At 44.4% G+C, this 14407-nt stretch overlaps 1 protein-coding gene across 2 annotated transcripts; it reads left to right on the top strand.

The window, feature by feature from the left end:
• The first annotated feature begins 979 nt into the window (after positions 1–979).
• slc43a2b (solute carrier family 43 member 2b) lies at positions 980–12663 on the top strand. 2 transcript variants are annotated; one of them, XM_041952253.1, is made up of 13 exons: positions 980–1249; positions 3511–3805; positions 3901–3956; positions 4067–4143; positions 6601–6693; positions 7153–7286; positions 7916–8112; positions 8220–8363; positions 9122–9254; positions 9419–9551; positions 10059–10132; positions 10226–10349; positions 10438–12663. In XM_041952253.1, the coding sequence occupies exons 1-13, from the start codon at positions 1090–1092 to the stop codon at positions 10597–10599; spliced, it is 1782 nt and encodes a 593-aa protein (XP_041808187.1). In that variant the 5' UTR covers positions 980–1089; the 3' UTR covers positions 10600–12663. The 2 variants fall into 2 exon arrangements, with proteins under 2 accessions (XP_041808187.1, XP_041808188.1); XM_041952254.1 differs by lacking the exon at positions 6601–6693.
• The last annotated feature ends 1744 nt before the right edge of the window (positions 12664–14407 follow it).

Raw genomic sequence — 14407 nt, 5'->3', positions numbered from 1 at the left:
CATCTGTCTGAACAGTTGCCTGTAATTCAGTTTGCATTGTGAAAAAATGATTGAATGATGGGATTACATTAGTTTGGTTTCTTTAATTAAATGAGACAGATACACCGAACCAGGTTATCCCTGATTACAGCATGTTCACTTACTTATCTATATTCCATGAGACTGTCAAATTACTCTGCAAAAACTTTTATCTTGCTGAACCGATTGTGTGTGTGTGTGTGTGTGTGAGAGAGAGAGAGAGAGAGAGAGAGAGTGAGAGAGAGAGGTTGGCTGTGTGAGATGATTTGTTTATTGTTTGTCTGCTAGCTCCTTTATGTTTTGGATGCACAACAGTAATTGCAGAGGACAGTTGCGGTTGGATGGGCCTGAGAGGACGTTTAGAGATTGTGTGTGTGTGTGTGTGTGTGTGTGTGTGTGTGTGTGTGTGGATGGGGGAAGCAGTGAGAGAGCCCCATTTTTATCCAGTTTGGACCAGTTTGCCCTCTCCTCCAAACAGCAGAAGCTCTTCAGCTCCTTCAGTTATTAGTGGTTGTTTTGTGATGCAAGATCATTGTCCCTGCAGCAGAGTGATGTAATGATCTTTGCACTAGCTTCAGAGTTAATAATTCGCCATCCGTTCATCCATTATTATTAGTCAGTTTAGTTCTGCAGAGCAGCTGCCATTACCTCTCCTCTGCGTCTAATCAGAAGGAAAACGGTCAATTAATCAAAAAGTTGTGAAAAGATCAGAGAATGTGTTTCAATCACAGATATCCTGGTTTCATTTTCACTTGCTTTCATGCAGCACAGCCAGTTATCTTCAGCTAGGTTCAAAGTTAAATGGTTTTATCTTTAGATCTTATAAAAACGGAGCCTTCCTGTCCTTTAGTGACTTCGGTGATAGGCCAACTGTAAAACCTCCCCCTTCCTCTTGTGCCTTTCTCTTCACAGATAAGTGATCAGTGATCCTTCATCCTGAGCGTCAGTCAGGGAGGCTCTCTCTGTGCTTCCAGTTTGCTCTTTCCTGCCCTCCCTGGTGGTCTCTCTCTCTCTCTCTTGCTCTCTACATTTCTCTCCTCTGGTTCTACCTCTCATTTCCTGCCCTCAACCATGCCTCCGACCCTGGCCTCAGCGTTTGCCAGGCGCTGGTGGATGGCAGTGACCGCTATCATTGAGAATCTGCTGTTCTCCGCCGTGCTGCTGGGATGGGGCTCGCTCCTCATCATGCTCAAGTCGGAGGGGTTCTACTCTTACCTTTGCAACGAGGACGGTGAGTTGTATCTCTGTCTATTTCTATAAGATCACTTCATTTGCCTTAATGCTGAAGCAAATAGTCTTGAGCATCTACCGACACAAGGTTATGTCATGAATGGGTCCTTGGAGGAGTCAGTTTGTGTCATCATGACTGGGGACAAAGGAAAGAGGAAGGTTTTATTCAAGAGGTGTAACTTAACACTGCTGCCTTGTTGCCTCTTCTATCCTCTAGGAGGAATAAGTGTTTTCTGTGAAAGGCTGTTTTTAGGGACTCAGGAGATTAAACCTGATCAGTTAAATTAAAGAGAGAGCCTGGTCGCCAGTTGGCAAAGTGGTCCAAAGTTGAAGAGTAAAAGGCTCCAGTGGCTCCAAACTAAATTGAGGACAGACTGATTGAAGGGGGGCCGATAAACCGGTGACGGACTGGATCAGCTGTCCTTTTGCCCTCGCCCCAAGCCCCTCATCTCTAAAGCCCCTTCCCCTTTTCTCCTTGTGCCCCACTTTGACCCGAAGTCAGGCAGCTCCTTTGTGTTTTTAAGCACAAAGGTGGAATTGATGCACACAATGGCCCCAGTCAGGTCTTAGGGAAGAAAGCAAGCAGAAGGGAACTTGAGAGAGAAATCAGGCCGGACTCATCCTTTGGACTTCAGGTGACACCGTGTCGTGCACCATGTCCTGACTGTGGTGAGTCCTGCTAATCCCACAGACACGAACCTATTGGCCGAATGCAGTTTTTCTCTCTTTCTAGCAGCTGCCCTATCTCCTTCAGGAGTTTACCCAATTGATTTTTATGACTGGTGATTTGTAGGAGGACGTTCTTTCCAACTCCCAGCATCTGGCGCTGTCTCCCTATTAATCTTCATTTGCAAGAGTTGCAACTTTTGTCGGACAGTTTGTTCCATCTCAAGGCTTCTTCTGCGTTACTAGAAACGTAATTCACCTGTAAAACTGCCAGTGACACAGGGCTAATTGTAGTCAGGTTTACCAGGAAATGCACAACACTTTATAGGATACTAAAAATACTTCAGCTGCAGTGCTGACTTCAGACTCATCACTGAAGTAACAACTGAGCATCCACCGCTGGAGGTGACTTCCTGGAGCACCGCCACAGATGTCTTATCTTGCTCTGATGATGTAAGAGGGAGAGGACAGCAGCACCAGCTCAGCTCTTTTCAGGCATGTGACATGTGATAGAGGGACTGAGAGATCCACGCTTTTATTACTGGTAATATGGAAGCTTAAAGTCCACTGATAGAGGACAGGGAGGGAGAGAAGGCTGATAGCAAAGTGATGAGCAGCAGAAATCAGACAGTAAAACAAAATGGCAGATAAACGAGAGATAATGACGACGCAGTGTAGGTTAGGCCTTTGTGCACAAGTAGCAGAGATATCAGAGGAATAGTTTAAGCTTGACTTCATATGGGTATGTCAGCAGGCGTGAATCACCATGTTGGGAAACCACGTGGTCTAACGTGAGTTCCCATAATGCTGCCTCACTTTAGATAAGCTCGTCAGAGTTTTCAGCTACTTTTGGACACAGTTAAACAAAGCATACTTGCAGAAATATACGTTAATGATCATAATGATAATAAATTGCATTTACATTCGTAACAATGCTACAAAGCGCTTTACAAAATAAAATACATTTTTTATAGGCTGAGACAGTATGAGAGTGCATGCCTTCACAAGCCCGACCAAATCTCCTCGCAACGCACGCCACCACACAGTAAAATCCCTTTGGCTTTGCTGCGCAGTGTATGATCTGGTTTCCTGACGAAGACTTTGGCACTTTGTCATGAAGCGCGTCATGATGTTTCACACGGGGATGCTCATATACTCGCCTCCAGCCACCCAACCATCAGCTGGCTGATACCACAGATATGTGAGAGAGCGTAGAAAACATCAGCCCATGCACGGCCAATACGTTCCCAAACTGCTGCTCCCCTTTCTCCCTCACTTGGAATTTGCACTGTCCCTCTCTCACATTATCTCCTTGCAGCTTCTGATGATAATGTGAAGTTTTATTGCCAGTGTCAGCTTATCACTTGTTATCCCTGGCATTGCAGCGTACCAATAAAATCCAAATAGCATCTCAGTGATGGCAGGTTGGCAGATTTTGGTATGTCTGTGGCTTTAAACTGTGCAAGGGTAAGACTTTGTTGCTTCAGCCCCTGATATGATGTTATACATGAGTTTCTTGTTGGCGTTTTACCACACATCTAACTGTGCACATGTTCTTACCTGATCTTTCCTACCTGAATGCCTCTTGTTCTTCAGGTAACAGCTCCAGCTACAATCTGTCCCTGCCCCAGGCAATGCCAACGCCTAATGAGTATGCTGAGTACTATGAAAGCGAGGGCGTCGTGGACGGTCTGGGAGACGGGGTGGAGATTAAGCCCCTGGTCCCGATGGATGGGCCCCTGAGGATGAACGGCTGGCTGATTTGCAAAGAACAGGATGAGATGCTGAACCTGGCGTTCACAGTGGGCTCCTTCCTGCTCTCGGCCATCACGCTGCCACTGGGGATCGTCATGGATAAATATGGGCCTCGCAAGCTACGACTGCTGGGCAGGTAAGCAAAGAAGAGAGAGTTATCCAGGCCGACATTGGGAGAATAAATGTAATTTTTTCAATGCTCCAAACACAATTCTGTTCATCTTTTTTCAGCACGTGTTTCGGACTGTCCTGTCTTCTCATTGCTTATGGAGCCCACCAACCAAATGGTGAGTCCGCCTGAAGAGTACTCATATGTACCTTTTCGCACTGTATTGGAACAATGTACGGTAGCATGGTTGCTGACTGACTCGTGAGCTAACATGTGTGTCATTTGCAGAACTCTCTGTCCTTATCTTCATTGCCCTGACCTTCAATGGCTTTGGAGGCATGTGCATGACCTTCACCTCTCTCACAGTAAGTGTGTGCACAGTTGTGTGTGCTACGTAATCCTCCTGCTGCAGAGCCTTTGCACATGCCACGCAATGCTTGTCCAGATGTATACAATTTTCTCTCTTCATAGGTCTTTGTCTTGCTGTTGCAGCTTTATTATAATAGTTTGCTGGCTCCTTGCCTGCCAACCCTCTCCCTCCCCTCTTGTCTGGCATTTGTTTTTTTTGTTTTTTTGTTTTTTCTTTTTGGCTTCTTTCACTGCACTCTGTGTTCCTGCTGACAACCAGGCTGAGCTTTGGATAGCAGGAGGGGGGAAGGGGGTTTGATTGGAGAGAGAGGGAGCAACGCAATGGTTCATTATCGCTTTCCACTGCATCCATTATTGTCTCCCTGTCGGCCCGCTTTTACACAAATACTGCATTTACTGTAATTTACATGCACAAGATAGTAATCATATAAATTCATATTTGGAAACTAATGCACTTAAGCACAACGAGCTATGCAGCTTCTTAGAAGGGGAATAATGAGGATGCAGATTAGTGTTATAGCTCTAATTTGCAGTTTCATATTGAAAAGCAAAGTTAAAAGACAACACAATCAGCCATCCTTTATTTTTATTTTTATTTTTTTTCTGTTTTTGGACACACAGCAACACACTTCACTCATTAGGGTTCATTTTGTGTTTACAGGGAAGTTAAAGGAGTATTTTCACTCCTATAACGATTTACAGTTTAAAAGTAGTTAAGCATCAAAAGCAGCAGCACCAGAACCTTGTCAAACCTGATGCCTACATTACCCAAAATGCATCCGGACTCCCAATAGTTCAATTCAGGCAAATTCAAATGCTGACCCCCAAATTTTTTGGCCTTTTTTCACACTTGTAGTCTTTAGCTCCAGCCAATGTTGGTAATTTAACTGATTTTGTGCAGCTTCCTTTGAAGCCACAAAAGCATTCACACAACTTTTTTCCTTTTCCTTTTTTTAAACATATCTAGCACAACTCCCCAAGAACTGCAAACAGACGTTGACTCTTTTAAAATCGGAGGAGTCCCGCTTTAAAGTTTGAGCTGATCCACAGGGACAGAAAAACAACCAATGCTCTTCAAGATTTGCAGGGTTCACCGGGTCGCCACTCGTTTACATTCTTTCCCTGCTGTTCTTCATCCTCCTGTTCCCTCCCCTCGCCATCGGTTCAGCCTGCTGCGACTCACACAAGAGTCCTGGGCTGTACCATGGTGATGCTGTTCCTTAGAGAGGGGCTCTACTACAGTAAATCTCACAAAAAATGCCCCCTTTCTATACCGCCACAGGCTGTGACATGTGTACATCAGTCATCTCCTGTCCTCCTATTTGTTGCATCTATATAAATCTCTCATTAGTTGCCACTGCAGGCATGAATGTGGGCATGGTAAAACCAGAATTCACGGCTGTTTTGCTCCTTTCCTGTAGACTTCATGTCATGGAGGCCCCCAGAGTTTGTGCATAAAGCCATGTTTGCTCCTCATACCACCTTTCTCTCCATCTCCCTCACAACCTGATGTATATGTGAAAGCCTCAGTGTTGGGTTAATCATTAAACTCGACGCTGCTCCACCTCAGACCTGCAGGCAGTCATTCTCAGCTGAGGGCTGTTGGGTAATACTCAGCTGCCCTCAGCGGCCACCGCTGGCTCCCTGCCAGTGTCAGTTGTCGGGTCACCTTTCCCCTTCAGGTTTATCCAGCAGCTTAATGTATCTGTCTCAGAATCTATCAGAACAATTTTCCAAGTTCCCCCTGATGATACTGCCCTGAAATACTGCAACTTGGGGGATCACTGTGCAGACTTTCTCACTGTAGTAGACACACACTCACACTCACACACACACACACACACACACACACATACCTCTTCCGCAGCTTCCCCAGGCTTATGTAATTGAATGTGCTTGTTGTTGCTCAGTCTCTTGAAAACAGAGCAGCTTGTGAATGCCTTTGTATCTGGATGTTTTGCCACCCACTGTCTCCTGTTCTGTTTTTTTTCCTCCCAACTCTTTCCTGAAACAGGAGTAAGGACAGAGAAAATGTCACCTCACCTCAGTCACCCCCCTCTGATTGTTTCAGCTGTATAGGATCGTTCGGCACTGCGTGTGTGCTGGACAGCTGTGGTTTATATTGCTTTGCCGGTGTTCCCTGTCACTCTGTGGTGTTTTATGTTCTCTGACGTTCTTTCTGCAGAGCCGTGTCTGCTTGCTAATTGGTTCCCAGTGTCCACTCTGACCCCTGTGTCAGTAGGCACCATCCTCACAGTGTCCCCAATCTGTCCCCAGCCTCAAGCTCAGAACAGCTACACTGCAGCTGAGATCACCATGATCTTGGCAGTAGATGGTTTTACTGTTATACTTAAATACACAATGGGATGCATCTCATTTTACTTGCAAGCCTGTGCAAAAACTGCTTAATTCTAGAGTTCAGTAAAGACCTCTCTCTTTTTCTTTCTCTCTAGCTCCCTAACATGTTTGGGGACCTCCGTTCCACCTTCATCGCTCTGATGATTGGCTCCTATGCCTCCTCCGCTGTCACATTCCCTGGTGTCAAGGTAACAAACACTGAATCACCCAGCACTCATCCACACGCCTGCTCCGACGCTTTATGTGTATCTAAATTCTTTACTGCCTTCCTACAACTGTTTGCCTAACCCTAACCCTAAACTGCCAGACGCAATGTGCAACCACATCTGCAACTGTAGCTTCATATATCAATTCTCAGCATATTGTCCCCAGTATTATGGTGACATGATCATTTTAAATTGCGACCTCTGAGTAACCTAAAGGGCTGCACAGTTCATCCCTCTATAATAAATTGTATCTTATAAATATCATTGATGCCCCTATGAAGTTTCATACAGATCCAGATCCAAATCCAGAGCCTGGACATTTTTCAACATTTTCTAATATTAACCAATGAACTCAGAGGATTCTGCAGCCTTGGTAGAAGCCCACACTCTTCTGATTGCATTCTGACTTCAGGTGTTTGCTGTCTGCTTTGTTTTTCACAGGTGATCTATGACTTTGGCATATCTTTCATCACTATTCTGGTGGTGTGGGCCGCCTGTGCTGGACTGGTCTTCTTGAACTGCTTCTTCAACTGGCCATTGGAACCGTTCCCAGGCCCAGAGGACATGGATTACACGTAAGTACCACAGATACACACAGTGCCACATGGACACTACTGACAATTTGTCAACATTAGCAATATTTTTATAGTGTTATCTCATTTCTACAAACTGGTCAGCCCTCCCCACAGATGCATCACAGGTACTAAAGTTCAAAATAAGTTCTGTACCTTCAAATGTCTCAAAAACAATATTAGTTGGACTCGTGAAGCAATGGCAGCCCCTTGTCATTTATGGTATATGGTGTTGTCATCACCAGTGACACTTATGCAATATGTGCAAAAATGTGCAGTGTAATGCTGCCAGGTTAAAGTCTGTCTGCTGAGGATCACACTGGTCAACTAAGCTCATCCCTGTGGTAAATCCTTGTTAATTAAAATCACTCTTTTGACCCGCTTGTTCAGCAAAAATAATTTCCAGTAGACTGAGTTGTGCAGGACTTGTAGGATTACCTCCACAGGAAGCCACATTGGACCCTTTTAGCATTAATGGGAAATGTAACATTATCACATGAATGTCAACAATTATTTTTTTTTTACACTTTTCTAATTTCCATGACCTTCTCCATTGTCACTTTTTCTCTGTCCTTCCTCTCAAACTCCCATTCTCCTCCTTGTCTTCCCTCTTTCCTCCTCTGCTTCCTCAGTGTGAAGATCAAATTCAGCTGGCTGGGCTTTGACCATAAAATCACAGGGAAGCAGTTCTATCACCAAGTGACCACGGTGGGCCGCCGCCTCAGTGTGGGCAACAGCCTGAAGCAGAAGGAGCTGGCCACTAAGGATGGGCACAAGCTCTGCCTCTCCACCATGGACCTGGAAATGGACTGCAAGCCACAAAATGAGTGTAAGATATGTTGCTAGGATGTCAGTGACAGTCGGCCCCCCTGTTTTTGCACTCCTCATCTAATGCATGTCATGCACCTCCGTTTCCTTCCTGTTTCTCCTCTGCAGCCCAGTCGTTCTTCAAAACTATCAGCACCCCGATCTTCATGCTCAGCCTGGTGACCATGTGCATCACTCAGCTTCGTCTCTTGTTCTACATGGGGGCCATGAACAGCGTCTTGGAGTCACTCAGTGACGGCGACCTCAAAACAGGTGTGTCTCTCTGCATTTTGTTTTGATCATCTTTCTGTGTGTGTGTGTGTGTGTGTGTGTGTGTGTGTGTGTGTGTGTGTTTACCTGGAATCACTTTTTCTCTTGCTGTTTCCTATGATACAGACTTTCCAGTAACTTTGATTCCTGACTTAAAAACAGCTGGACTAACTTGCTTTTAATTTAATTTTCAGTGGAGAAAATGGAAGTTGGTAAGACTACAAGCCTATAGTTGTACCAGTAGACTACTGAGGCATTAGAAACACTTTGAACTTAACCTCTAGTCGTCACATTACTGTACACGATCCACTACCACTGCTTCCTTCTGTTGCCATTGCTAGAGTTGTTATGTCATTATTTGACCTTGGCAGTAGTCAATAACCCAGCCCTTCAGCTGTCATTCAGCCTTAATCTGAAACCACCAGGTACCATTTGTTGTACTCATTAACTAACTTTGCCCCTCAGCACCTGCTAATATGAGCAGCATCACATGATGCACTTTCCACTTAGCATAACTCCCCCGGCCATAAATTCCCTCATAATGGCGTCAAATTGACTTTTGAACAGCCCTTTTCTCCGTATCCACTGTTGTTTCACTCGATGCGGCTCTACTGCCCAGGACTAATAATTAACTGTACCGTCATAGTCATTAACCAGGTAGAAAAGGTCCTGAACCCTCCATGTTTTTGTCCTTCATTCTGACCCTTCCCTTTCTCGTTTTTCCTCAACATCTTTCCTCAACACTCTGATCCGTCTCTCAGTGAGTCTGTACTCCTCCATCTTCGGCATGCTGCAGCTGCTTTGCCTGATGACCACTCCTGTGATTGGTCAGATCATGGACTGGAAGCTGAAGGACTGTGATGACGGAGGGGATGAAAAGGAACCCTGCAGCAAGTGAGTCAAGTTTGAGTCGTTTCTTTAACCCCTTTCCAAGTCTGGGCCCAGACATTACTGTCCTGTTTGTTCACCAGTGTGATGAATGAAACCAAGAAATGGACCTTTGAGTCGTGATATCAGTGAATGATAACCGTATCTCTCTTTCTGATTTTGACCACTAGGGGGGAGATAAAGAAAAAGTGCAGAGACAAAAAGACCCAGAAGGTGACCAACGCCTTGCGAGCTTTCATCCTCACAAACATCCTTTTAGTGGGATTCGGGATCACCTGCCTAGTGCCCAACCTCCCTGTGCAGGTGAGCGGTCCACTCCAGCTGTCAGACGTATGCACAGACCTTCAAAAGGGATACAACTGGCCTGCCCGCAAAGATATCACTGTCTCTTTATGGCCTTTGGAGTTTATCTCTAAAAACAAATTCCCTGATAAGCCTCTTTCTACAGGCTGTTGACAGCAGAGAGAGTTATGTAAAATCATCCCTGCGTATAATTTCCAAAATTAGACACAGGAATTTCTTTCTGACATCAGTGTTGTGACCCAAGAACTTCATTATTTTATATGTATATATACTGTCTACAATTTTATAACCGTATTTGTACATTTGGGGTCTTTTATTATATTTCATCCTTTATTCCCCTGTTTCTGATTTGCCTGCAAGTCAGGCGACAGCTGTCTTAGCTTAGCATAGACTGGATAGCCAGCTTGTTGCACAATTCTCAAAATGCTGAATTATTCCTTTACTTTAGGGTTCGCCTAAACTGACTGACCATGAAAATTGATTTCTTCTGCTGTCATCTCTCCTCAGATTGTGTCATTTGTCTTACACACTATAGTGAGAGGATTCATTCACTCTGCTGTTGGTGGCCTCTATGCTGCTGTGTAAGTCTCTGTGTTCCTCTAATCATCATGGTATTCTGTATGTGGATGCAGCTTCAAACTGAGAAACTGAGTTTACCGCCTCCCTCTCTGCAGGTATCCCTCCTCCCAGTTCGGCAGTCTGACAGGCATGCAGTCTCTGGTCAGCGCTGTGTTTGCTCTGCTGCAGCAACCCCTGTTTCTGGCTATGATGGGACCCCTGAATGGTGATCCATTCTGGGTATGAATGCGCACACACACGCACACACACACACACACTCAGAAACACTCACAAGTTGAACCTGGCTAATTCTGTTGTTGTCCTCCAGGTCAATATTGGACTCCTTGCTCTCAGCATGCTGGGCTTCTTGCTGCCTCTCTACCTGATCTGCTACAGACGGACGCTCTACAAAGAGCAACAAGAGAAAGAGGAAAACGCTAAGATCTACATCAAAATCAACGGCACTGACATCCCTGAGGCCTACGTCTAGAGAAAAGTACATGAGCATAGGCTAAAGAAAGATTTTTTTTACCCAGAAACATTGTCAATCCAGTCATACCTGCATACTTATAAAAGGACAACATACTGTGTAATTGTTATAGGTTTCCATTGAGTACACACACACACACACAGACTGCCACATCAATTTTCCAAAATCCCACCAAGATAAACTGACGCTGCAGTTGTCACGGAAATGAGTCAATTGGACATTCTCTGAGGAGGAAAGTGAAACAAGGAGGGGAAAAGAAGAACAAGAGAGAGGAAAGACTGTGAAAGGAAAAGAGGCATCAGCCCTCTGCAATTCCCCCCAAATCCTCTGACTTCCTCTTTTTATTCCCTCCTCTCTGAGCGGCACAGTGGTGCAGCTGCAGCCCACATAAGACTGCTTTAATATTTCCCAATTGAGCAGAAAAAGGAACAGGAGAGCTTGTTTAGCGCCATGAATTTCCACCTGTGAAAGCAGCAAAGACTGCCGAACGTCACCCTCATGACCAGCCTCGCCATCATGAGTGAGCGATTCCATTATTATGAGCGTTGTTTTCTTTTTTGTTAAATATGTTGATTTTGAACCACCCAGATTGTAAATCCCAGGATGTGGTGCTGCGTATCTGTTCATCAGCTGGATGTTTTGATAGATGGTGAAAGGTAAGTGTGGACTAAATGGGATTAATGAGTGACGGGGAGGAGAGAAGAGCCTTATTGCTGATGTTTCTCGGCTGAGTGGAAGAGACAGTCATTGTGATTAACAGTCGTCGCAGAATAAAACTATTTTAACTTAGAATATGCTGCAGCATTTAATGAATATTTGCGTTTTTGGAAGGGAGACATCAAACAAACTGGCATGTTTTGCTAAAAGCAAAATGTTCATGTATCTTTAGAGTATTTATTTTTTTTCCTGCCTTCTTTAGTTTTCTTTTTATACTTTAGGCTTACCAGGAGTGCCTTTTGTGTGTATCTCCCAAGTAAAAGAGTTCACTGGGCAGCATATTGAACTTTTTACACGGTCTCCTCTTTGCATTGCATGGCAACACCGTTTATACATCAGTTTCTTTTAAACGTTTGGATATACTTAATAATCTCCATGAAGTATATCCATAAAAATCATCATCATTCACATGACTGAGCTTCAAGTCCATTCGGTCTACGTGCCTACTGTCAAGATAAAACTCAGCACTTTATACTGTTAAACCCTTTAAATTTCACACACATCAGCTCCTTTCAGCACTTCTCTCCCGACGCCTCTCTAGAGAAACAGTCCCACTTTCATGCTGAGCTCCTCCTACCTTCATGCGCGTATTTATTTTATTTTTCACTCATTTCTGTAATAAATCTCATGATGTGTTTAAAGTGTGCCATGCCGGGAACTGCTCCTGAGTCTGTTGTTAGCACGGAGCCCTTTCTCCTATAATTGATGCTAATGAAGAGATTTATTGTGCAGGCATGTGGAGGAATTCGCGAGGGTTAATAAAGATGAGTTGATCTCTTTAAATGTTTGTTTTTGTTGTTTTCTCGCTGCTCGCCAGGCCACATTTTACGTCTGAGTGACTGTTTCTGTGTAATTCTATGGCCATAGAAACTGTGCCTATTTATCTCTCACCTCCGAGTGTGGCGACATTAGAAGAGATCTAAACCCGGTTCTCATGCACAAGGGTTTCTACCTTTTTCATATGCATGAAGGATTTACTGTCAGTGTGACAGCTATTGAAGCTTTCAGATTTTTTTGTCTTTTCAGAATTAAGGTGCAAGCCCACTGATAAGGTGTCTTTCATCAGGGTCCAACTGGCTCCTATGACAGCCTATTGTTAGATCTGTGATTTGATTCAAGATTCAAGATTCAAGATCACTTTTGAGATTACAACAGCGTCCCTTTGAAATTTGTTAAATTTTAATCATTTGTGTCTGTATTTGAAGTTTGTGTTTAACCACATACATTATACATTAATTAATTATTAATACATTAATCACATTTGCAGCTGATGGAGTTTTAGGTTGTTGTGCCACCAACCAGCAGAGGTCAGTGTTATTATTACAGAGCGTTTTCACGGCCATCATGCTGGATGTGGAAACAAGGGTAGATTTTGGTCTTTTCGGCCTAACTGCAGCTGAATTTTAGTTTTACAGATTTTGTGATAGGCGAACACCAGGATTTTGAAACAAACTGACAGACTAGAAACTCATGTGCCAACCATTTAAACCAAACTCCAATAAAGACTCCCTTTTGTTATTTTCACTGAGACTGAGTTTTCTTTTCAACACACACACACACACACACACACACACACACACACACACACACTGAGAGTAATGTAAAATACTAATCTGCTTTAACAACAGTGTTTAAGAACAGGGTGTCTCCTGGCTCCATGTCCCCCGGGACTCTCATTCAGAGGTGAGACTAAGAGCATTTCTGAGCATAGTTTTGTCCACCAGATGTTCCCGGCACACTCTCACCACATGTTTGGTTTTAACCTGGTCTGTCAGCACTCCGCTCTGCCACCTGATACTACGCTCCAGCAGATGGCTATCACTTGACACCTCAGCCCCTCTCGTCACCTGACAATAGATCTGGACTACGTCACTCACATCAGGGACAGTGGCTCTTGGAGCTCTGCTGGACTGCTGCTGTTGAACAATTTGAAGTAGTTGAACAATTTGAACAATTTACTGAACTCATGCTGGCAACATTTAAAGATAGATAGATAGATAGATAGATAGATAGATAGATAGATAGATAGATAGATAGATAGATAGATAGATAGATAGATAGATAGATAGATAGATAGATCACAGGAGGTTGAAGCGGTCCTACAGATGAGAAGACAGAGGAATGATAAGCGGATGTTGGCAGACGGATACAGATGCGCTATAAATACAGCAGCAGTGCGCGGTTACATAATTTTAGACTCACACACGCACGCACTCTCATCCCGCGATCTCCGGGACGTGGGACTGGATTAGGGACCTGTGATGCCTTGTCATCGCATCACGCGTCAACACCATCATATAGACCCGTGGGTGGTGGACCAAAGCGTGGTCAGGGGACCTCCAGGCGGTCCCTGAGAGAATTAGAGATCATCCTGCAGCTCCTATGAGGGCTGTCAGGATGGTACACCCTCCCCGCCAGGATTTCATCTTACAATTCAAACATGATCCATATTGGAAACACACGTATATAAACGAGGTTGTAACGTGAAACACACGCCAGTCACCAGCGGCAGACGGGAGCGGGTCCTGGGCCTCTGCTGGCAGATAATCACGTTAGATTCGGGGACTTTGTTTAAAAGGCTTAGAGAGCTGACGCACCGCGCGCCTGTGCCAGCGGTGGTGGTCCCCGTGTCATGCCCATATATACTCTGATGGTGAACAACCACGCTCCGACGTCACCGTGACTGCGATGACGCAGAGGGTGTAGCACACTCTCAAGAAAGATGGTCCACTCACTCGCTTGGCCTGTAGCGTTTATTTATTTCTGGTGGATGCTCTGTCGGTGTTTATTGTACTTTCTTAATCCACTTAGTGTCTGTTTTTAATGCTGCTTGTTTTGGTATGTTTACTGCTGTTCATACTGATCTGACATTTCCCTGATCTGATGTGTTTTGTCTTTACTGATTATGCTTCTATCATCTTCATTTTGAGCCTCTCTTATGCCTGTATGTTCTGTAGCCTGCTCCCTTGGCCACTCCTGGTCTATTTTCACTTTTAGCAGGCCCTTTTCTGGTTAAATAAATTCAACTATGCCTATATAATTGACCCTATTCCTAATAAAACTGAATTCAATTTACTTTTTCTTTTTACTT

Source organism: Chelmon rostratus, chromosome 14 (assembly GCF_017976325.1).
Source record: "Chelmon rostratus isolate fCheRos1 chromosome 14, fCheRos1.pri, whole genome shotgun sequence".
Taxonomy (NCBI): Eukaryota; Metazoa; Chordata; class Actinopteri; order Chaetodontiformes; family Chaetodontidae; genus Chelmon; species Chelmon rostratus.
Note: the sequence above shows the minus strand (reverse complement) of the source record. Positions and strands in the feature narration are given on the sequence as shown.